Source organism: Colletotrichum abscissum, assembly GCF_030869225.1.
Source record: "Colletotrichum abscissum strain IMI 504890 chromosome Unknown Scaffold_3.1, whole genome shotgun sequence".
Taxonomy (NCBI): Eukaryota; Fungi; Ascomycota; class Sordariomycetes; order Glomerellales; family Glomerellaceae; genus Colletotrichum; species Colletotrichum abscissum.
Genome location: NW_026850209.1, coordinates 1,326,854 through 1,348,808, shown reverse-complemented (window position 1 = coordinate 1,348,808; position 21,955 = coordinate 1,326,854). Strand labels below are relative to the sequence as shown.

At 54.1% G+C, this 21,955-nt stretch overlaps 6 protein-coding genes across 6 annotated transcripts; 4 read left to right on the top strand and 2 right to left on the bottom strand.

The window, feature by feature from the left end:
* Positions 1-2,988: 2,988 nt before the first annotated feature.
* On the top strand, positions 2,989-3,396 carry CABS01_01774 (uncharacterized protein; the record flags this gene model as incomplete). Its single annotated transcript, XM_060535154.1, has 1 exon — positions 2,989-3,396. One exon carries the CDS (start codon positions 2,989-2,991, stop codon positions 3,394-3,396), a length of 408 nt encoding a protein of 135 aa, XP_060398343.1.
* Positions 3,397-5,774: 2,378 nt separating this feature from the next.
* On the bottom strand, positions 5,775-8,224 carry CABS01_01773 (glutamate-cysteine ligase; the record flags this gene model as incomplete). Its single annotated transcript, XM_060535153.1, has 4 exons — positions 5,775-6,902; positions 7,075-7,786; positions 7,922-8,076; positions 8,207-8,224. 4 exons carry the CDS (start codon positions 8,222-8,224, stop codon positions 5,775-5,777), a joined length of 2,013 nt encoding a protein of 670 aa, XP_060398342.1.
* Positions 8,225-10,798: 2,574 nt separating this feature from the next.
* Positions 10,799-13,806, bottom strand: CABS01_01772 (nuclear polyadenylated RNA-binding protein; the record flags this gene model as incomplete). The annotated part of the gene is made up of 5 exons (XM_060535152.1): positions 10,799-11,917; positions 11,971-12,134; positions 12,187-12,227; positions 13,364-13,705; positions 13,763-13,806. The coding sequence occupies 5 exons, from the start codon at positions 13,804-13,806 to the stop codon at positions 10,799-10,801; spliced, it is 1,710 nt and encodes a 569-aa protein (XP_060398341.1).
* A 734-nt stretch (positions 13,807-14,540) lies between these two features.
* CABS01_01771 (GTPase-activating protein gyp1) lies at positions 14,541-16,810 on the top strand (the record flags this gene model as incomplete). The annotated part of the gene is made up of 5 exons (XM_060535151.1): positions 14,541-14,682; positions 14,870-14,879; positions 14,932-15,054; positions 15,111-16,500; positions 16,553-16,810. Coding segments are annotated over 5 exons (1,923 nt in total), but the record flags the coding sequence as incomplete, so codon positions are not given.
* Positions 16,811-17,270: 460 nt separating this feature from the next.
* On the top strand, positions 17,271-19,038 carry CABS01_01770 (histone H1-binding protein; the record flags this gene model as incomplete). The annotated part of the gene is made up of 4 exons (XM_060535150.1): positions 17,271-17,921; positions 18,046-18,278; positions 18,334-18,682; positions 18,733-19,038. 4 exons carry the CDS (start codon positions 17,271-17,273, stop codon positions 19,036-19,038), a joined length of 1,539 nt encoding a protein of 512 aa, XP_060398339.1.
* Positions 19,039-19,607: 569 nt separating this feature from the next.
* CABS01_01769 (seryl-tRNA synthetase) lies at positions 19,608-21,581 on the top strand (the record flags this gene model as incomplete). Its single annotated transcript, XM_060535149.1, has 10 exons — positions 19,608-19,728; positions 19,829-20,246; positions 20,320-20,451; positions 20,509-20,664; positions 20,740-20,889; positions 20,944-20,970; positions 21,023-21,108; positions 21,164-21,222; positions 21,293-21,337; positions 21,405-21,581. 10 exons carry the CDS (start codon positions 19,608-19,610, stop codon positions 21,579-21,581), a joined length of 1,371 nt encoding a protein of 456 aa, XP_060398338.1.
* Between the last annotated feature and the right edge of the window lie 374 nt (positions 21,582-21,955).

The window sequence follows — 21,955 nt, the reverse complement described above, 5'->3', positions numbered from 1 at the left end:
AAAATTCCCGGCGCTATTTTGGGTGGGCTGTCTGATTGGATTGATGTGACCTCGGACGGGGGGGTGTGGAAGTGGAAGTTTCTGGGAGACACAGCAGGAGCGGTACGTGAGGGTACTTGCCGCCATTTCTCACAGTGAGATGATAGTGGAAAAGGTGGAAAGATGGTCGGGCTGGGGCTTCCCTGAAAGAGATTACCTAAGTGGGCGAGAGGTGGCCCACATCGGACCCCGGCGGCTCCCCGGATGCGATCGCAGATTTGCGTCGATTTAATTGCGATTCACTTTGGGCGGGAAAAACGGGGGTGGATCCTCTCATGGCAGGCATCCCTCCACTCACAGCCCGTTGTCTTCTAGCTACCCATACCGTGAGGTAAGGTACCTTAGGTACGGAGTACGAAGTACGCACCTACCTACTACGCACCTTCCACAGGGCACGCCGCAGTCCACAATGGAAGTCACCACCATACCTACCTACCTTTACCTCAAGGCAAGTGCCTACCCGGCAAGAGAGGAACACGACAGGACGGAGCGAAGGAAGGACCATGCTGTAAAATGCCTCACAACGTGCCTTCCTTCCCTTAACTTACCGGGCTCACCTCGTACCTTAATTCTGTCTGCCTAACCTAGACGCACTCCCGAATGGATATTTGGTTCCAAATTCCCCAAGGTTCAAAGTTGGGATGCCACCTCATCCTCCAACACCAGCCCTGACTGTCTCTCCAGCTGCCAGACTAAGCTACATCCGCGAAATGTTCGTCCCATTTTCGCATCTCACGACTCGTGTGTGGCGTGATATTTCCAACTCCCGTAATCGTCAACGTCTTAGCGGGCTTCATCTCTCCCATGCTGTAGCAGGAGCCCGGGCTTCTTTCTACACCGTAAACCATGACTTCCAGGTTCCTAGCCATGCATCGCTCTTCACTCAAAGGGCCTACCTTACCCGCCACACACCTAGGTAGTATACACACTGCACAGTACCTCAGTACCTGACGTTGCAAATCCACGCACCCTATTTTCTGCCTTTCTGCCGCTTGCTCAAACCAAGGTAAGGTAGACTGGCCCATCGTACATAGTCAAATCGTGCTCGGGCATCCCGTGCTTGCTGGATCGTGGGGTAAGTTTTGTCGACTCAGATCCTCAAGTAGCACCATTTCTGAGCACCTATTACACAACTTACGAACTTTCTCTCTCAGCTTGAAGGGTCATACTTCACCAATGTTGCCCGCTCTATTGCAGGGTCTGAAACTCTTATCGTTCTGGAACTGAGTCTTCACGAGCAATCTACCCGGTGCGGATTGGCCGGCCCCGTCATGATCTCCCGGTCTCCAGCCAACCTGTAGGAACTAGTGAGCTGTTGAATGATCGAACGTTATTGCCCACTCCCGTCCTCCTCACTCGGGCACTTGATGGATGATGGGTAAAATCTACAGACCACCCAAGCTTGTAGCTGCAATGTACCTGTCGACTAAGTCTCCATGCCATGCGAGATCAGGCACTATGCTCCACCTCGGTCAGAGCCTTCCCAAACCAATGACATTTCATAGCGCGGCCTTTTCCCTGCCGATGAACACGAGGAAGGAGACACTAGAGCTCCACTCCGGGCCCGAGGCAGAGGTTAAGGTACATTGCCCGTACCTGGTCAAGTCACAGTCTCATGTTCTTTCGCTGCCTCCACTCACAAACTCAACCGGGCCAACCCTCTTCCCGCCTGCTGACCAACGGCCAGCAACAGATGACAACCTTCCTGGAAGTTCTAGTCCCTCTTTTCCTTTCTTTGCCGACCGCAACTGCAAGATCGGCCCCTCACCTGCGGTGACAGTGGAGCTCTCCAAAGCGAGCGCGACCCGATCTTTGGGTTCGTATCGTGCATATTGCCTGTCAACCATCTGACCGACTGTTTAGGATCCCAGGATTGTTGCCATCGCTTGATCCTCACTCGCTCTCGTTTCCAACGTCGTCCCCAACTCCTCTCCACCCCCTTCCAATGACAAGTTGCAATCCATCCAACATACATACCAGGGTCATTATCCAATGTCTCTAACCTCTTGTGTCGGCCCCATACACTCCGCTTATTGTCTGCGTCCGCCCGAGGAACTCCGAACACGTCAGAGCGTCCTTCCTACGGAGTACACCCCTCAGGAGTCTTGTTCGGGGCACACAAAGACATTGAGAAATGCTCGGACGAGTTACTGGGGCCGATCTCAATGACGGCAGTTGCTGCAGAGCAGAATGGAAATGGAAATTAACGCCAACGACCTCAGCAATATCTACGCCTAATTTACACACTTCACTTTCCCATCTGACACCAAAGCATTTTGGGAAATCACTTCGTCGCCCGGCCTGGTCTAGCCCAAGCCATACACCAAGACAACGTCCGTTGCCCGTTGATCTCTGCTATGGCGCAAAGCTCCGTGCCTTTCCCCCGCCACGTGGGGTCCCCAAGCCCTGAACGCAGATAAGCTATGCTACTGAGATCTTCGGATCTGGGCCCGGCCCATTTCTCTCCCTGATCCATACCAATACCCAGCCGCAGTACTTCATCACCGTACGGTGATGCCGTGTGGCATAATGTACACAGTATGAGTCCTGATGGCTTCTCTCCCCTATCGCTTCCAGCTGCCAGACCCTAGCTGGCCACGGATTCCTTGCAAATGGCCGCGGATGGCGTTCCTCTCTGCTAAGGCGTAGAACAGGGACACAACGACAACAACGGGCAGGCAATAGTGTGTGTGTAGAAGGACTGTGGTCCCCTCCCCCTTCAAACACGCTGACTCGGACCACATGGGTCCGGACAGAGACAGAGGTATGCCATGCTACAGCCCAGGTCCCTGGCCGCCACCTGCTCTCCTAGCCTCTGGGCCTTGCCTGGCTTGTCTAAACGGCACCACCATTGTCCATATTCGACTCGGCGTTTAAACCTTCGCGCTTCTCCATGGACGACATCGTACGATTCTCATATGGCTTCAAGCTCTCCCCCTTCGCTTCGCCATGCTTTCTGGCCTAGATCCCTCACCTAGTCCACCGATTTGCTCCGGCTTCCCACGCTCCATCCCGCATGGTCACCGGGTCCAGATCTGGTTGGATCTCATCAAACGATCTGACACCCGTGTGTCTGCGCAAGGGTGCGTTTCCGTCCGTCTCTGGCCGCGCTACCGCCCAACCGGCTCGCCAATCTCTAAGCATCAACTTGTCACATCTGACGGCCTGGGCGTGTATCGACCTCGTACCGTGCGCCAATGGTCTTGGTGGGCATCATCACAACCAACCTTTGGTGACCCGTTACAAAGTTCACAATGCCGTTCCTACGGCCGTTCGCCATGCCTGTCCGCTGCCGCTGCCAAACATCCACAACACATGGCGATCCAACAGCCAATACGAATATTCAAAGTCAGCTAGTGGTCGCAGCACCGCCTCGCGTTGCTGAACCAGTCCCAAATTGCTCACAATCCCGTGCGCGGGAAACTAGCTCCTGCCTCATCAATAGCGTGGTCCGTAAAGACTTCGCATCGCACGTCCAGCTCAGCCTGCTACGTCATGACGGTCCAGCAATCGAACCATGGCGTCTCGCGTCGATCAAGTCCGCTTGCGGTTGCCACCTCCAGGCCGCCTCAGCCTACCCACACGACTCCCACGCGACATGTCAGAGTGATGGCCTTTCCGAACGCAGCGATGTGGCTATACCGAAAGCAAGGCTGTCGTGAAAGCGCCGCGTGCTGTCCCTACCTCATTAAATGCAGTGGCGGCGACGCTATCAGTATGGGAACGTAAGGAAATGAGCCATTGTTGGCTCCTCAAGTTCTGGACTGTACTTCCATGCATGACCGTTCAGCCAGCGTCTCATTCGCTCGGAGACTCTTGAATGTAGTAAGAGATCGAGGACAGCAGTGGAATCCTTCCAGATTATCTGTGGTGTGGGCTTCGTTCTTCGGTCCTAAACCCAGAGGATGCGGTCCGCTAGTCCTGCCACATCACGCGGCAGAGCTCAAACCGCCAAGCTGAGAAGCACAGTTGCACACGACCTCTCCTCAAAGGCTCCAAGTGACAGATCGCGGCTTGACTTTGGTTTGATGAGAATGCCCGAACCCCCCTCACCCCCCTTGTATTATCTTCAGCTTCTTGACGCTGTGCTGTGGAAAGATGCACCGTGCCAGCACACCTCGCTGCCGGTACGTTGACCTATTGTCTTGCAACACGGGGCTGATATGGCTCGATCTGGAGAAACGGGCAGCCCACAGCATATCAAAATAAACACAGACAGAAGCCTGCCTGCGTCCCCAGTGGCAACCTAGCTGGTCATCCACGGAGGAATGCCATCTTGAGATCACCTCAAATTTGCCGGCACAATGGGCGGGCAACCAGAGGGGATCGTCCGCTTTCGAACGAGCCGGCTCCAAACCGTCAACGCCATAGCGTCCTGTCATTCAACTAACCTCGTTGCATGTCATGGCAAACCCTTCCCCAATCGAATTGCCGATGCAACTATTCTCGCCACAGGATCGCACTTGTTTGGCGTGCGCCATGGTCGAGATCCAAGACATGGCCTGGCGGTTCAGCAAGCTCATCCGGCCCAACTGATGGAGAGCGCTGTGGCTCGCGCCTTTTCGAGGAAACATCACACCAACCACCCCGTGTCGATTTCATTTTCGAGTTTGGCGTTTGGCTTGCTAACAGGGCAAGCAAGCAAAGCCAGTACACTGCACGCCTCTCTCCACACACCCACTCCCCTTTAGTTCCCAGATTACCGGCTTCCCGGGTCTTCCCTTCCCTGGAAACTGGAAACTGGAAACGGGAAATTCCATCAGCATGCGCCATTCCAATTTCTCCATCATGAACTTACGGCCGGTTCCAGCTTTCCGGAACATTGCCATGCGGCTTGGAAGCCAAGGGCGGTGGAATTGCCGCGCAGCCTCGAGTCAAGAAGCTACAGGAAAAGTGAACTCGTCATGTGGAAGCCCGATAACTGTCTCAGTTTCGAGACGCCTCGGGAGTGTAAGGAGACGTTCACGCAGGCATCTCGTTTTCCAGTAGATCGAGAAGGATACCGCCACGGGTTCTAAGTCACTATGGGAATCCCTGGCTTCCTACTAGTCTAGCCCTCTGCAGGAGGGAGACAAACAAAACTTCCGCTGGAGAAAGGCGGGAAGGGAAGTGCGCCGGGTTCCCACTCCCACGGGAGCCATGAATTCGACGCCTTCAGTCGGGCTAGGGAAGTTGTGCAGCCTGATGATGCGCTTACGTTGGGCTGGGACCTGTGGTCTGTCACTCGATCCAAGATCGTGGACTACCTCAGATTTCACTTGGTCTTGGATCTTGGATCGACGACGCAGGATCAAAATGAGACATGTTCGCGACCAACTACGCATTTGGCTTAATCATTAACTCCCACGCGGGCACTGGTGTTGGTCCTATGGTTCACGCCTACGGCCGACGTCTCTCACGCTCCCTCTATCCCCTTCACAAACAGGATACGTCATGACTGAACTTGCCATTGTTGTCTTGATATATGCTTTTTGAGTCTATGAGTTCATTACGTGCACGGAGATCCTATCCAGGGCGCCGCCGAATGCGAGCTTTCATGTGGCTGATGGCGTCGAGACCCTAATCTGCTCCCTCCTATTCACTTCCTGCACCCCCTGGCCTTCGGGATGTTGCCTTCCTATTCTTTGCTTTTTTGGACCCAATGCCTCGGTCGTGATAGTGTTCCCATGTCTCCGTAGTACTAGTGATTTAACCAACCTACGCACCTTACTGACCTACGTACGTGGGTACCGCATCTAAGCCTGTTCGGAAGCCTTCCTCTTCCTCGCGGAGACCTCCGGCTGCTGCTGCTGATCACCGCTGGCGCCGCCGCAGCCCCGGCGGAAGTTCCCGAGCAGCTTCGGCAGGCCATGGATATCCAGCCCCGCGAACCCGGCTCCGGCCGTCTCGCGCTCGCCGATGGCGACGACGGCGGCAATAATATCCTTTTGCACGTCCTCGCCCACAGCGCTGTCGTGCTTGTAGCCCGGGTGGACGTCGACGAGGTTGCGGAGCCAGCGGGCGGCGGTGTCGAGCTGGCCCGAGGCGCGCTGGCTGATGAGGCGGAGGTAGGTGTCGAGTTCGCAGCGGGTTTGGACGTCGACGTTTACGCTGTCGAGGTAGGATTCTACGAGGGGGATCAGGCCCGGGAAGCCGTCCGAGGAGTCTGAGTTGCTGCCGTTGATGATGTCGTTGACTGTCATTTCGGCGTATTCGTCTTCGACGGGGCCGACGGGGGTGGGGGGACGGCTGGGGACTGCGGAGCCGGGGCGGGAGTTGGGACGGCTAGCGTCGTTATCGCCGCCGCCGCCTTGGGTGAAGTTGTTGACGCGGACCTGGCGGCTGGGGAAGGGGTTCCTGCGGAAGAAGAATTTCTCCTCGAGGACTGCGTCGACGGCGTGCGCGCGCTCCATGTTCTCGTCGACTTTGGTGATGGGGATGTAAAAGTTGAGGTCGAACGAGAGGATGGCGCGGGTGACGAGGACCATGAAGACGGAAAACGCGGCGTTCTCGAAGTCGGTGAGCTGGATCTCCATGGGGCGGAACTCGACGCGCCAGCCGATGGAGTTGTCGGCGGGCGGGGGCTTGAAGCGCATGTGCTGCCAGTTTGTGGACTGGAGGTTCTCGAAGTGGTCCGTCTTGGAGAGGTCGAGCTCCTGGAGGTCTTCTTCGAAGACGACGATGGGGTCGCGGATGAAGAGGTGGGCGAAGTGGGTGGCGAGGCGGTCGTCCATGCCGCCGTCCATGAGTTTAGATTTGATGGACTCGTCGATGACGAGGTTCGGGTCGAGGTATTCCTGGCGGAGGCGCGGGTCTGTGGAGATGTAGGTTGAGTTTGAGGCGTAGCGGGACTTGGGGATGCGCCAGCGGTCGTTTTTAAGGGGCTGTGTTGTTGTGTTAGCATGTCTTTCCTTGAGGTTGTTTATATGTATATCTTCATATATGTGCAGATACTCATGGTGTAAGATGAGGAGAGAGGTACAGGAGTAAGGGTATTTGTGAGTGAGTGAGGGAGTGGTTGAATAGTCCAGCCTGTGCTCTTCTGTAATATCTCACCTTTTCTCCGAGTTCCTCAGGGGTTCTGCAGTCCACGGCCCGGCTGATCTGATTCCACCTCACGTCGGTATTGGCCAAGAATCCCTTATACACGGGCGTGGCCGCCGTCAGGGCGAGCATGATGGGCCCCAGCGGGCTGAGCTGGTCGTACATCTTGCGGCCCTCGGTGATGTTTTTGGCCTGGAAGGTAATCTGCAGACAGCAGCTGCCCATGCCGAACGCCATGGCGTCCATGTGGATAAAGTTGTCCGGGGCGGCGCCGCCGTCGCGGACGTCGTCGTCCTCGGGCCAGTTGTGCAGGTCGCGGTTGACGGTGGGATCCTTCCAGGGGTTGGGCGTGTTGGTGTCGTGGAAGACGGGCACGTTGACCTGGACTTTGCGGCCGCGGCGCCAGCGGATGTTGGCGGCGAGGGTGGGGAAGCGGATGTGCGGGTTGGCGATCTCGTCGGGCACGAACTGGGAGCGGAGTTTGGGGCCCGAGGGAGGGTAGTAGGGTTCCGTGAAGTCGCCCGGGCAGCCGATGCGGGGGAAGGTGGTGAGGGTGATGGGGTACTCGTTGCTGTGCATGTGGTCCTTTGCGATCTTGCGGCGGAGCTTCATGTCGGGTTCGACGTCGAGGAGTTCCTTGAAGCCGATGCCCCAGGGTTTGCCGGGGGTGGCTTCGAGCATGAAGCGGCCGAATTCCGGGTGGAAGACGGGGAGGGTTACTGATCTGTGGTTTGGGTGTTAGCATAACCGAGGCAAGGCTCTTCTTCTGCTCTCGATAAATTGCGCCATGGATCGGCTCATGTGGCGGACGTCGCCGGATGAGACGAGAGAGAGAGAGAGGAATAGAGGGTGAACATACGACTGTTCCCTGGCGACTTCCTGGAGCTCTGGTACGCAGCCTCCCTCCTTTGCGAGATCCGGGCTCTCGGCGAGTGCTGTGAGAATCTCGGCTTGTCTAAGAGACAGGCGGACCTTGGGCTCGTCCTTTGAGTAGGTCACGACCAAGTACTCGACCTTTCGTGAACATTGTCAGCTCTCGGGCCCTCATCTCTTGCAGTCGCTGAGGGGTGCCGTAAGAGCATGAGACGCTGGCACTCATCCATGAGGCAGCAGAGCATCATCTCTCACAACAGGGTTCACATACCTCATCTCCCCAGAGCATAGCATCGCGTTCTTTGCTCTTAGCCTTGTTCCATATCTCTAGGAGTTGCTAAACCATCCAAAAGAAACTCGGGTCAGCAACACTTTCATGACCCCAAAGACCGACGATAGCCTCGTGCGAATTCGTTTCATAGTGAGAGACAGAGAGACAGAGAGCGGCGCTCGAACCTTGATACCCCACTCGCGGACCTGATCCGCACTCTTCTTGGCCTCTGGCCAGTCGAGAGGGGTTCCCAGTGCTCTACGTTGAAAAGTATTAGAAGAGACTGCATCATTGGAATATCTGTATTTGGATAGCGGGAGCGTGTGAGGTAAAAACTTGCAGGAGACCCATGATTTCTGGTGATGTGTGGCTACGGCTTTTTCTTGGTGGTTTGTTTTGAGAGGAGGTGCGGCTACGGCCGGGTTTGGCCGGTGATCGGCGTTTTGGACGATGACGGAGTTATGAGAACAAAACGGCCCGAGAAAACTAAGGTAGGAAATTCCGCGCGCCAGCCGCAAATATCTGGAATGATAAGTTGCGATAAGAAGGGTTGGATATTAGAGTGCTTGGTATAATCAAGTCGGAGAGCATCTACTGTAGACCAACTCTCTACAGCTCTACGAGTGGTGAGACACAAAGACGTTGCCCGGTATGGAGGGGTTGGTTTTCTGATAAGACGTCAGACCAGGCTGATTGTCGTTTTTTCTTTCTTCCCCTTTGCCTGCAGGCTCACGATGCAAGGGTCCCGAGCGGGAAAACAAGGCGGAACTGTTCGAAGCGGGACGACGGCGCTTTCGCAAAAGGGTGGGAACGTCTTTTCTTCAATGGTTTGTTTTCTCTTCCTTGCGATTGCGCAATTGGTCTCGGCAAGCCGAATGGGAGAAGCCCTTGTCGTCCGTCTGTAGTCCAATTGGTAAAGGTGGTGGTCGATTTTTGGTCCGTAGGCGCAGCGTTTGACTGCGGCTCAGCCCGATAGGCGGCGGGGGGTCGTCTAGGTAGGTTGTCAAAGATTCCCGTAGCTTGCGGTTATTTGTCCAATCACAGGCAGGTGCCTTCAAATCACGTCAACGAAAATTGGAAAAGAGGAGAATGGGATTGGGTGGTGGAGGGTGGGAAAAGTCAAGAAAAAAAGGTTCATGGTCTGGAATTTTGGGCACCCGAGAAATTAAGGTATGGTAAATGCGCCGCGGAAGGGCGCGAGCAATGTCCAGTTGTTTTGCGGCTTTGGTGGGGGTGGTTTGTCAGTTTTTTTTCCCATTTTCTAGCGTTGTGAGACTTTTTTCTTGCGCGGTTACGCCGACGATGGACGATGGAGGGGTAGAGGAACAGAGGGGGTTGATTAGAAATCACATGCGTTGCTTAGTTAGACAGATGGGGGGTTAAGACTTGTCATGTTTCGATTTTTTCCTCTCTCACTCCTGCGCGCGCCCTGTTCGGTTCTTGGTTTCCTATCTTAGCCCATCCATTGCCATCTTACGTGGGGTTTTGGCAATTAAGTAGATTATCCCCCGGAATGACCGAGTCGGAAACCGTGCGACAGCAGCGAGGGGTATCAGACTTGATATGGAGAAGTCTCGGTCGTTGTCCGGCGTTCTGGGGAACTGGACATCTCACAACGCTGCAGATGTTGAATTGCACGCTGACATATCTTCGGTCTTTGGTTAACTCTCCCAAAATGCGCTTTCCGCGGGCAGCTACTTTGAATACCGTCAGCCTATTCAGTCTTGTAGACGCCCGCCGGCCTTTGGGCAAGGTCCGGGACTTCTTCAGTCCCGTCATCAAGTGGATATATCGCAGATCGAATGTGGGGTAGCAGCAAAGTTATTGAAGAACAGACACAAAAAACAACTTCCATTAAAAAGGTTTGAAGTAATGCACTTAACATAGGAGCCTGAGCTGAATTGAGCATGGGGCTGGGATTATAATCTTATCATCCTCATCTTATCATCCTCATCTTATCATCCTCATCTTATCATGTTCACTTCACCTATGTTTACTCAATTTAAAGCTCTCGGCTCGCCGCCCGAAAGGTGGGCATGTTCAACTTCGGCTTCGGGCCCGGTTCGGAAGGTCAAGCCGGGGCAAGACTTTCCTTACCCAGACTCTTAAAGAATGACATATTGCCCGTTTGCTATGCTTCTCGCGATGCTTCACGGAACGTGCAACCCCTAGCAATCTATTTTCATGTCATGACATGAAGTTGATACTCCCACAAAGTTCACGTGAATGAAAAGAACACATGAAGACGGCCGATTAATGGTTGATTTTCCCCCTCCCTTTTTGGAGTATAATACAAACTTCCCAGGAAAAACGATCTGTAAAGGAAAGAAGAAAGTAAAAGTTCGCAAGAGCAATAAGCAAAGCTGCCGAACCCAAGCCGTACCCCGGTTCCGGTCCCAGTTCCTCTTCGTCTCAGAGAAAACGCGGTACCTCGTTCCATATATGCAGTTTCTTCCCAGCGCCCTCTTTCATCGAACCGTCAAACTTGTATAGCTCTCTTTTAGCCGACGAGATACGGCGCCTTGAGATCGATCCCCCCTATAATTCCGTCTCCGATGCCAGAAAGGCCATCTTTGGCTACCGCAAAGACTCCTAACGCGAGTAAGGATGGAATCCCCGGTTGCTGCTACGTCCACCACCGCGGTAGTTAGCGCCGGGTCTGCCCGCGTTCTTGGGCCCTGTAGGCGCGTTGGCAGGCGGGGCATGCGCAGGATCGGGTGATCCCTGATGGGAGCCACCACTGTGAGAGCCACCACGATGGCCGCCTCTGAAGCCTCCCCGGCCGCCCTGGTTCGGTTGGGGAACGTCGTCGTACATGCCCTCCCACGATGTCGGAGCACCGCCACCGCCGCCCATGGCATATGCGCCAGCCTGGTTGTACTGGTCGCGGGGAGCACCTCCGCCGCCGCTGCTGCCTCCCCGACGCGGTCCTTGTCCGCCGCCGGGCTGCTGTGGCGGCTGGCCTCCCTGAGATGGGTCGAACATTTGCTGCTGAGGGCTGAAGCTGCCGCTGGGTCCAGACGGGGGACCGCCCTGCTGGCCCATCTGCTGCTGCATCTGCTGTTGCATTTGCTGCATCTGCTGCATCATTTGAGGCGTCATCTGGCCCATCATGCCTTGCTGACCGTTGCCGCCTCCACCGCGGCCCATCATTTGGTTCTGCATCTGCTGCATCTGCTGCATTTGCATCATCTGCTGCATCATGGCCGGGTTCATAGGGCCCATGCCTCTACTCATAGCCATTTGTTGCTGCATCATAGCGAAATACTGCTGCATGCGCTGGAAGTATTGTGCCATAACTTGGGGCGTCATGCCCCCTGCAGCACCCATCTGGCCGCCTCCCATCCCGCCTTGTCCACCCTGGGCACCGTCTTCGCCCTTCCTGAACTTTCCGCCCCGCCGTGCGGCTTCTTCTTCTTCGCGAAGATTGCCACGCGGCTGAGCCTTCTTGACCTCAATCGGCTTGCCGTGAATCTCCAGACTGGTGCTGAGGCAGGCATCAACGCCGGCCTCGCTTTCAAACGTGACGAAGCCGAAACCGCGAGGGCGGCCGGTGTCCTTGTCCATCATTAGGGTCGCGTCGACTACACGGCCGAACTGGGCGAAATAGTCCTTGAACTCTTGATCGGTCGTATCTTGACTGACACCACCGACGAAGATCTTGCTAGTCTTTTCTTGCTCGTCGCGAGGAATTGCTCGCTTGGGGTCAATCTGGTTGCCATTAGTGTTCAGCTCGAAGTGCAATCGGCTTAGGAGAATCTCACGATCTTGCCATCCAAGAAGTGTTCCTTGACCATAACGATGTTCACCGTCTTGGCGTCCCTGAATGTCAGGAAGCCAAAGCCTCTTGATCGTCCGGTGCTGCTGTCTCTCATGACGGTGCACTCAACAACCTCGCCGAATTGAGAGAAGTAGTCCCTTAGGGATTCTGGCAGCTATTAGAAAATGGCGCTATAGAAGCGGACACAACGCAGACTTACGATCAGTCGTCTCCCAATTAAGGCCACCAATAAACATCTTGCTACAGATATGAAAATATTAGTCAATGAATCGACTCAAGATTCAGAACTCTGAAAAAGAAATGCATGCGACTATGATCGTGTTCTGGGCAATGGAAGTATTATCCGGACATCGAGACAAGGACCAATGGCCAATGAGAGTTCCCGCCGTATGGCTATAACAGAGCAGTCATCCTTGAGACCATGAGTTGGCCGAGTCGTCTGTCGCCCATCGATAGGCTGGCCACCTTCGCCTTTTCCCCCTCTGGTAAATACAGGCTGAGAGGCTTGTAACAGCCTGAGATCGCATTTCTTGGCGTTGGTGTATTGGTATTTTGATCGATGTCTGTCATAACATGCTCCTTGACGGGTACCTCCTCGCGGCCAGCGGCAGATTCAGACAGCAATCCGTTGTTCTTGAATCATCATAGAAGTGACGTGCATGGGTTGGTTTCCATCAGCATCGGTGCCTTTGTGAAAAGGCCGAGGATTTCAGGTTCCAGCCGCAGCCAAAATGATTGTTGAGGGCGAGCAGCGCTAGCCAGCCACAAAAACTCTCTCACGACTGGGGAGAATTGCGGAGCGGATAGCCTGGTCATTGTCGAATTTTTCGTGTCTTTTGCTATCGTCAAGTCTCTGCTAGCTCTAGCTTCGAGCGCTATCCGCTGCTAATCTTGCTACAGCAGCCAAAGACCGCAGGATGTTCTCTCTGCGACTGGGCTATAGAAGGTGCACGAGGGTGCTCCTGATCTGACTGACTGATGACTGACTATCGTCGGCATATCTCGGTGATCTCAGGCTGCTTTTCCAGCTGACTTTTTGCGCGGTACCTCTTTATGGCTTCTCTTTCTTGCTTTTCTTCAAGCTTCTCATGTCTTCTCTGAAGTTTTCCTTGACCTGCTTGATGGCCCTGAAGAATGTTTCCCAAAACGTGGCTGGCCAACGTCTTGTATTGATGCCCTCTCTTGTCCATCCAAGTTCCCAAGACCAAGAAGGCCCAATACGAGTAACCATGGGGCAACTGATGCCCGAGTTCCCTCAAACCGCAGCAAAAGTGCTTCAGATTAATCCAGTCGAGGTATGCGTCCCAACTATGGGTGCATGGGGAATGGTTTGTGTAGCAAGTGCAAAAATCACGTAGTTGGCAAACAAAACTTACCCGTCTTCCTTGGCACTCGGGTTCTTGGCCGTGCTTGTCGAGTACGTGGATTCCTCTTGCTTGTTGCCAGCAAACCCATTCGAGGGCGGCGCATAACCAGTGCTTCCACCACCGCCGCCGCCGCCGCCGCCGCCATCGCCACCTAGGTTGAAGTCTACTTCATCATCGTCATCCTCCTCTTCGTACTTCATTTGATCATCACCACCACCACCATATTCCGGCTCAGACTGGGGAGGTGGTTCGGCATGTGTCTCGACGCTTGGTTGAGGAACGGCGACTGGGGCAGGAGGCGGCGCGGGTTGCTGGGCGGCAGCTGGCTTCGCTGGGGTGTCATCATCGTAGCTGTAACACGTATCAGCATGTCTTTCACGGTGACAGATGACACTTGTAATTACTCACAGATCGGCGAAGAGGTCTTCCTCGAAATTCTCGGGCTCGGTCATCCTGACGAGTGCTCAGTCAGTGTCGAGGATACTTGAATCGGCGAGTCGATGCAGGCGAAGGCGAAAGAAAATGGAGAGTAAAGAACGTGTTGTGTTGTTGCGGAGAAGTTGATGGGACAAGGTCGCCGTGTACGCAACAGCGCTTGTTTGGATATTTCTTAGGCAAGAGCCTGAGTGAAAGAGGAGGAAGGTGGAGCTAAGACTGTGGCGGAGCCAATGGGCGTGCTCAATCCAATCAGAGCTACAAAAACTGGGGGAAAGACAGAAAGGTCCAAGCATCGGCAAAGCTCGTGCGCGCTCTGCCATACGGAGTACGGACCTGCGATGTGTTGGGTCCCGTACCTGAGTGGGAAGAGTCACGTGACTAGGTAGCAAGACTGGCTTGCTGCGGCATGTAATGAGATGAGGAGAGTTTGGTAACCGCATCCGTACAGTTAGACCGTTCATGCAAGGTACCGCAATGTTCGTTCTACCATTTGCAATAAGTGAATACATCCCTTGCAAGAATCATCTTCTTAGGGAGTAGTTTCTTGCGGTTTGCTTAGACTTCCCCAGATTCCTTCCCGCCTCATCAATATAGGGTGGAAGAAGCATCTGCGCTACCATTTAGACTTGCACCTCGGCCGCCACAACGACGCAGTTGAAACCGCATCCTTCAGCCACAGTGACCTCCTCCCCCCACTCCACTTCAACTGCTGCTCAAAGCGGCGTGCGGTACACTAATGTGAGGCAAGGGTCCGGCCACTGGTCACTTGTTCGGAGCTCAGGCGACTCGTCTGGCGCATCTCAACACCAAGACACACAATGACACGGTCTCAATAGAGAAGTATCACCATGTTCTCCTCTTCAGGGAGTGGGAAGAAGCCCTCGCAACAGGTATGCTCCCCCAAACCCCTGCCCGGGCCTGTCATCGCATGCTAATTGCCCCGCAGCAGGAGATGGTCCAAGTCGGTGGGTTTCGTCATACCTCTTGAACTCGAGCTGCCCGTTGCTGCATAGCCTCGGCTCTTGAGACTAAACTCGGAAATTTCTGGCTAACTTTGATATTTCGTTGACGGCGCAGACCGCTCAGAGTACGTTGCCTTGGCTGCATCGCCGACGCAGTTTGGAACTGACTTGGGGTAGTTCTGCATCGCCATTTTGGAAGCCGCCCCCACGCGAGAACGCATCGAAAAGAACCGGTCGCGACCCGAACCTGGTTGTCGGAGCAGCCTACTCTCATGCCGATATTCTCAAATTCGATTCACTGTGCGGACTCTTCCCATCTTGGAGTCGCGCCGACACCCTCAGCTAACTTGAGCCAGCAACTTGTCCAGCTCCTCCTCCAGACCGAAGACGCCTCCTTCCTCACACTCTACCAAAGGCCGGCCTAGCGATGCCTCTCCCCCCTCGCGCCCACAGTCGGGTCTGTCGTCCCCTCCGATCAAAAGTTATATCAATTTCCTTTCCAATACCAACGATGACTGGAAAGCCGACGAGGATGAGGAGGACATGATGGGGTACGAGGACGATGATGGTGACGACTTCGGCCTGCCGAGCCTGTCTAACATGAAGCGACGAACACGCAAGAAAGCCGCGCAAAACAGGTCGGATCCCAACGGAGGTCTGTCGCCCTTGAACGATTCGTTCGGTTTAGGGTTACACACGAGGAGATACTCGAATAGTGCGGACATTGCGATCGAAAGACCTGCGCCAACCTATCCAATGCCGAAGAAGAGCGAGGGCAAAATCTTGCGTCCACAGTATAAAGAAATTTTGAGGGGTAAGTGGTGTCGCGTGATGTTAGAATGGACCGTGCTGACTGCGACAGACCCGGCGAACGCGCTGCACCTAATCGATCACCCAGTCATACCCGACGATGCAACACCAAAAGAGATTGATGCTGCGAATTCACGAATTACTCGTATCAACAAGTTCAAGAAGCTCTTACAGGCCTCAACAATACCGCTACAGGAACTTCGGCAACTAGCATGGTCCGGCGTGCCCCAGGAGGTTCGTGCTATGACATGGCAACTCCTGTTGAGCTACCTACCGACCAACAGCGAGAGGAGAGTCGCAACTCTAGAAAGGAAACGCAAAGAGTATCTCGATGGCGTTAGGCAGGCTTTCGAACGCGGCAGCAGCAGTGGGGGAGGTGGCACCACCCCGGCGGCACCCGGAAAAGCCAGAGGTTTAGACGAGGCAATTTGGCATCAGATCAGTATCGACGTTCCAAGAACGAACCCTCACATCGAACTTTACTCGTACGAAGCGACGCAGAGATCTCTGGAACGAATCCTGTACTTATGGGCAGTGCGACACCCTGCCAGCGGCTACGTTCAGGGCATCAATGACTTGGTAACGCCGTTTTGGCAGGTTTTCTTGAGCACATACGTCGCAGACTCCGATATTGAATCGGGCATGGACCCTGGTCAGCTGCCGAAATCGGTTCTTGACGCTGTAGAAGCAGATTCATTCTGGTGCTTGACAAAGCTGCTAGACGGTATACAAGACCACTACATTGTGGCCCAGCCAGGCATTCAGAGGCAGGTTGCGGCCCTCCGCGATCTCACCGCAAGGATTGATGCAGGGCTGGCGAAGCACCTCGAAAAGGAGCACGTCGAGTTCATTCAATTCAGCTTCCGATGGATGAACTGTCTCTTAATGAGAGAGATAAGTGTAAGGAATACGATCAGGATGTGGGACACGTACTTGGTGAGAATATTCCATCAACGTCTGATTACTGGCACCATCTAACCACCTACAGGCCGAAGAACAAGGCTTTTCGGAGTTTCATTTATACGTGTGCGCGGCTTTCCTGGTCAAGTGGTCAGACAAGCTTGTCAAGATGGATTTTCAGGAAATAATGATGTTTTTGCAAAGCTTACCAACAAAATCTTGGACGGAGAAGGACATTGAGCTGTTACTGAGCGAGGCTTTCATCTGGCAGAGCCTCTTCAAAGGCTCGTCAGCTCACTTGAGAGGACAGCCAAGTCGCACGCCTTCAGCAAACATGCAGCTGTAGTTCCTTCTCCAACCAGATGTTTGCGGTTCAAGTCAGAGACTGGGCATTGTTGAGAGGAGAAAGGAAAGGGGAATGCCATTTAGGCGTACGGCGATTGCCAAGGCAAACATGTAATCAAGGCATTGGCAGCGACACCCTGCTGGCCTATCCCGGAATTGATCCATGGGATTAATGCAACCTACAGTGCAAAGCACAGTGAAGAAGCCTAGCACGCACCCGCCATTTTGATTGGGTTTAACTCGTTTTACGTGCTGAACGGAAGCTATCCCTGCAGCTTCGTTCCCCAATCAACGCGCCTTCCCCAGAGCTCGCGCGTCACACCACAGACTGACAAAGGCTGCCAATTCTCTTTTCGCAATTGCCTTTCTTACCTCGTTCATCCTGTTTCCCATCGTCCACAAACCTTTCTGCTATTTCATCCTTCCAATCATCAATCAGCAACATCAACCCCATTCCCACAATGGCCGACGCACCCGAACAGCCTACGATCGCCGCAGAGGTCCCTATCGCAGAGGCCCCTGTCGCAGTGGCCCCCGTCGCCGAGGCCCCAGCTGTGGAGGCTGTCGCAAATCCAGAGATCAAGCAGGATGCGCCCGCGCCGACACAACAGGACACGCCAGCCACGATCGGTGAAGAGTCTGAGGAGGACGTCAACTCCAAGAAGGTCACCCTCGCCGACCTGACTGCCAAGGGAACCGCTCTGTACGCAAAGAAGCAGTACGAGGAAGCTACCGACTGCTTTACGAAGGCTGCGGAGCTGCAAGATGAGATCAATGGCGAAATGCAACCTGCGAATGCTGAGATTCTCTTCCTCTACGGTCGCAGTGTGTTCAAGGTTGGGCAGAGCAAGAGCGACGTCCTCGGGGGTAAGGCCGCTGGTGAGAAGAAGGCGGCCAAACCCAAGTCCAAGGTCCCGAAGAAGACCACTGCCGAGCCCATGTCGACCAAGGCGCCAGCCGAAACCGAGGCGCAGAGAATAACTGAGGAGGGTGTTGCAATTGTTGCAAGTGAGACGAGCGGAGCGAAGCCCGAGGAGACTGTCGAGGAGAAGAAGCCCTTGTTCCAGTTCACTGGCGATGAAAACTTTGAGGACGACTCAGATGAGGAGGAGGTAAGCTAGATTCCGCTCCTTTGGTCTCGGGCTGAACAAGTCTCGCTCTTTCATCAATGAGTTGATCGAAGACTTGCGATCCAGATTCGTCGACGACTGTCAATTGGAGCTAACCTGTTATTAGGCCGAGGGTGACGAAGAAGAAGAGGAGGAAGATGACGATCTCGCTGTTGCGTTCGGCGTGCTCGACATGGCTCGCATTCTCTACAGCAGACAGCTGGAAGAGTTGGAGAAGGTGGAGCCTAATGGCAAAGCACAAGAGCAAGTCGATGGCGAGAAGCTCAGCATCAAGCATGTCAAGGAGCGCCTTGCGGATACCCATGATCTTCTTGCCGAGATTTCCCTAGAGAATGAGAGGTAAGCACCTGCCGAGGTACCCTGTACTAAGGCTTCCGGCATTAACAGAAATTAGATACCCTGACGCCATTGAGGACTCGCGCAAGTCTTTGAAGTACAAGAAGGAGCTGTACAGCGAGGATTCGGAAGTTATTGCCGAGGCGCACTTCAAGCTTTCGTTGGCGCTTGAGTTCTCATCCGTAACAACCACTCATGAGGAGGGTGAGCAAGGAGAGAGCAAGCCTTTCGACGAGAAGCTTCGCGAGGAGGCCGCAAATGAGCTGGAAGCAGCCATCAACAGCACCAAGCTCAAGCTCCAGAACAAGGAAGTTGAACTCGCGACCATGGCATCTCCGGAAGACAATGAGGTCACCCGAGCTACGATTACCGACGTCAAGGACATGATTGCGGATATGGAGCAGCGCGTGAGTAACCATACTTTGTCCTCGACGGTACTTTTACTAACCATGCACAGCTCGTGGAACTTCGTAAGCCACCAATTGACGTCAATGCTGCTCTCGGTGGTGAAGGCTTGGGCGGAATTCTTGGAGCGGCTATTGGTGAATCTGCGGCTCAAACACAAGCTCGCGTCGAGGAAGCCAAGAAGACTGCTACCGATCTTACTGGCCTTGTACGCAAGAAGGCCAAGGAGGAGCCCAAGCCCGAAGAAACCCAGGCAAACGGTGCAGAATCCAATGGCACGAAGCGCAAGGCCGAAGAGCCTGCGGAGGAAGATGACTCATCGAAAAAGACCAAGGTCGAGGAGGCCACTCAGGCCTGAATACCTAGCGATCATGTAACATTGGACATTGGCGAAAATGATCTCGAGGGCGGGGAATAAAAGGGTCTGGGGGTTCGTTTCTTCAAGGTATTCACGGCAGAACTGTACAATAGCTAGCGCTCTGGAAGGCAAAGGAGAACATCTTGCGCTTCACCACGGTATGCAATATGACTGGGTCACAATTGCATTAAAATTGGGTTGCATTTGACGCATCTTGTCTTCCCCTGGTGGCTGTACATTGAGTGATTGAATGTGTCGCATGAGCGCGTAGGTAGGTCGAGGTATCGGTAAAGGCAGGCGCGAAAGACCCCTTGCGTTTGACCGCCTCAGCCCCGCCCCCGCCAAAGAACCCCACCACCATCCGGCAACGACAATTTACCACCCTCCAAAGTCGCTCCTGAGTCACCTCGAGAGAGTCACGCCGACGCAGCTGCAAACCATCCGCAGTCCCAAGGAACGTGTAAGCCGTACTCTTCTCGGAACGCGTGTGTGGATTGCCTTTTTAACGAGTACACTTTACTATAGTCCGCCCCGCCAACCTCCCTTCTACCCCACCAAAAGCTACAATCATGCTCGACCTCCAAGATTTCATCAAGGAGCGCGGTGGTGACCCTGAGAAGATCCGCGACTCCCAGCGCCGTCGCCATGCACCCGTCGAGATTGTCGACGAGGTTATCGCTCTGTGGGATGGTACGAATTCCCAATCCAACCAGGCCTTATGCCCATAGCTGCGCGCACATCGTAGGAAGGACAAATGTGGGCTAACACGAACCTCTCTGGAGCCGAATAGACCACCGCAAGACCCAATACTCTGCGACGCAGATCGGAAGCGAGATCAACGCTGTGCAGAAGGAGATTGGTATGAAGAAGAAGAACAAGGAGAACGCCGACGACCTGCTCAAGAAGAAGGAGGATCTCCAGAAGCAGAAGAAGGACAAGGAGGACGAGGCGACAGCGAAGCTCGTCACGCTCAACGCCAAGGCCAAGAGCATCGGAAACTACGTTCATGAGTCCGTTCCAATCAGCGACAACGAAGACAACAACGTCACGGAGCGCGAATGGAAGCCCGAGGCCGGACTCGGTGCCAAGACTGAGCAGACGCTTAGCCACCACCAGATTGTTACCAGACTCGCAGGCTACGACCCTGAGCGCGCTATCAAGCTTGTCGGTCACAGAGGATACTGCTTGACCGGCTACGGACTGTTCCTGTACGTTCTTGGCCAGAGGAGAAGAAAGGGTGAGGCTTGCGGTAGCGATAGGGAAGCTGACCCCCGCGAACAGGAACCAGGCGCTCATCAACTACGGTCTTGAGTTCCTCTTCAACAAGGGATACACTCCTAACCAGCCTCCCTTCTTTATGAACCGCAACCAGATGGCCAAGACCGCCCAGCTTGAGGATTTCGACGAGGAGCTGTAGGGCGGACCCTCCAATCCGAAATTCACTATTTAGTGTTCTGACAGATTCTCCAGGTACAAGGTTACGGGTGATGGTGAAGAGAAGTACCTCATTGCTACCAGTGAGCAGCCCCTCTCCGCACTTCACAGCGAGGAGTGGATCCAGGGCGGTCAGCTGCCCATCAAGTACGCCGGTTACAGCACATGTTTCCGCAAGGAGGCCGGCAAGCAGTACGTTCGGAACCCCGCCAGATGACGATCTTACTCCCCTCTGTAGATTTTGACTAACATGATATATTTGTATAGCGGCAAGGAGGCCTGGGGCCTGTTCCGTGTGCACCAGTTCGAGAAGATTGAGCAGTTCATCTTCTGCAAGCCCGAAGACAGCTGGAAGCACTTTGACGAGATGATTGCCGCTTCTGAGGAGTTCTACAAGAGCCTGGGTCTTCCCTACCGGTAGGCTACATCAGACCAGAGTTTTGGGGCTTGAAAGCTGACTTACAATTACAGGGTTGTTTCCATCGTCTCTGGTGCTCTGTAAGCAACCCTTTAAATATTGCCAACTATGGAGGAATACTGACATATTCAGGAACAACGCCGCCGCTAAGAAGTACGATTTGGAGGCTTGGTTCCCCTTCCAGCAGGAGTACAAGGAGCTTGTGTCTTGCTCCAACTGTAAGCTCAAATTCCTACGCACACTATGGTTCAGCAATGCTAACATGGATGACAGGCACGGATTACCAGACCCGCGAGCTCGAGGTCCGTTACGGTGTCAAGAAGGCCAAGGAGGTGAGTCCCATCAAAGAAGCTATGGTAGTTCTCCTAAACCGGAAATTTGCTGACACTTTGCCCCACAAAGGCGCCCGGTGGTGGCCGCAAGGAGTACGTCCACGCTCTCAACGCTGTAAGTTATCTCCTCTGATGCCACTTTTGGTGTTGCGTATGTGTCGCTCATACTGACCACAATAAAGACCCTCTGCGCTACCGAGAGAACCCTCTGCTGCATCATGGAGAACTACCAGACGCCCGATGGCTTCAAGGTCCCCGAAGTGTTGCGCAAGTACATCCCCGGTCAGCCCGAGTTCCTACCCTACGTGGCCGAGCTCCCCAAGGAGATCACTGTCGTTGCTGGCCAGAAGAAGAAATAGATCACGCCACTACGTGTGAGCGTGGAGGTAGATGGTGGAGAATGAAGAGAAATGACGCTAAGTTTTTGGTGATGAACTCATGTCCTGACTATGGTCTCCAAAGAGATCTTGAGAGAGGTCGGTTGGGGAATGGACTGGTGAGACAAAACTTTGAAGATACATCCAGACAAATAAATCTGCTTTACAACGACTCCGTGGACCGGTGACGATTTTGAGACCATCACATCTTGCATCACCTTCATCACAACCTTGATAAAACTTACCTGTCCATAAGTCGACTTACTTGAGCCAGGGAAAAAAAGTTTCTCGTCCTCGTCTAGCTTATAATATATGCGTAATTGACGGCATGATATTCTCTCCATCTATTTCTCTAA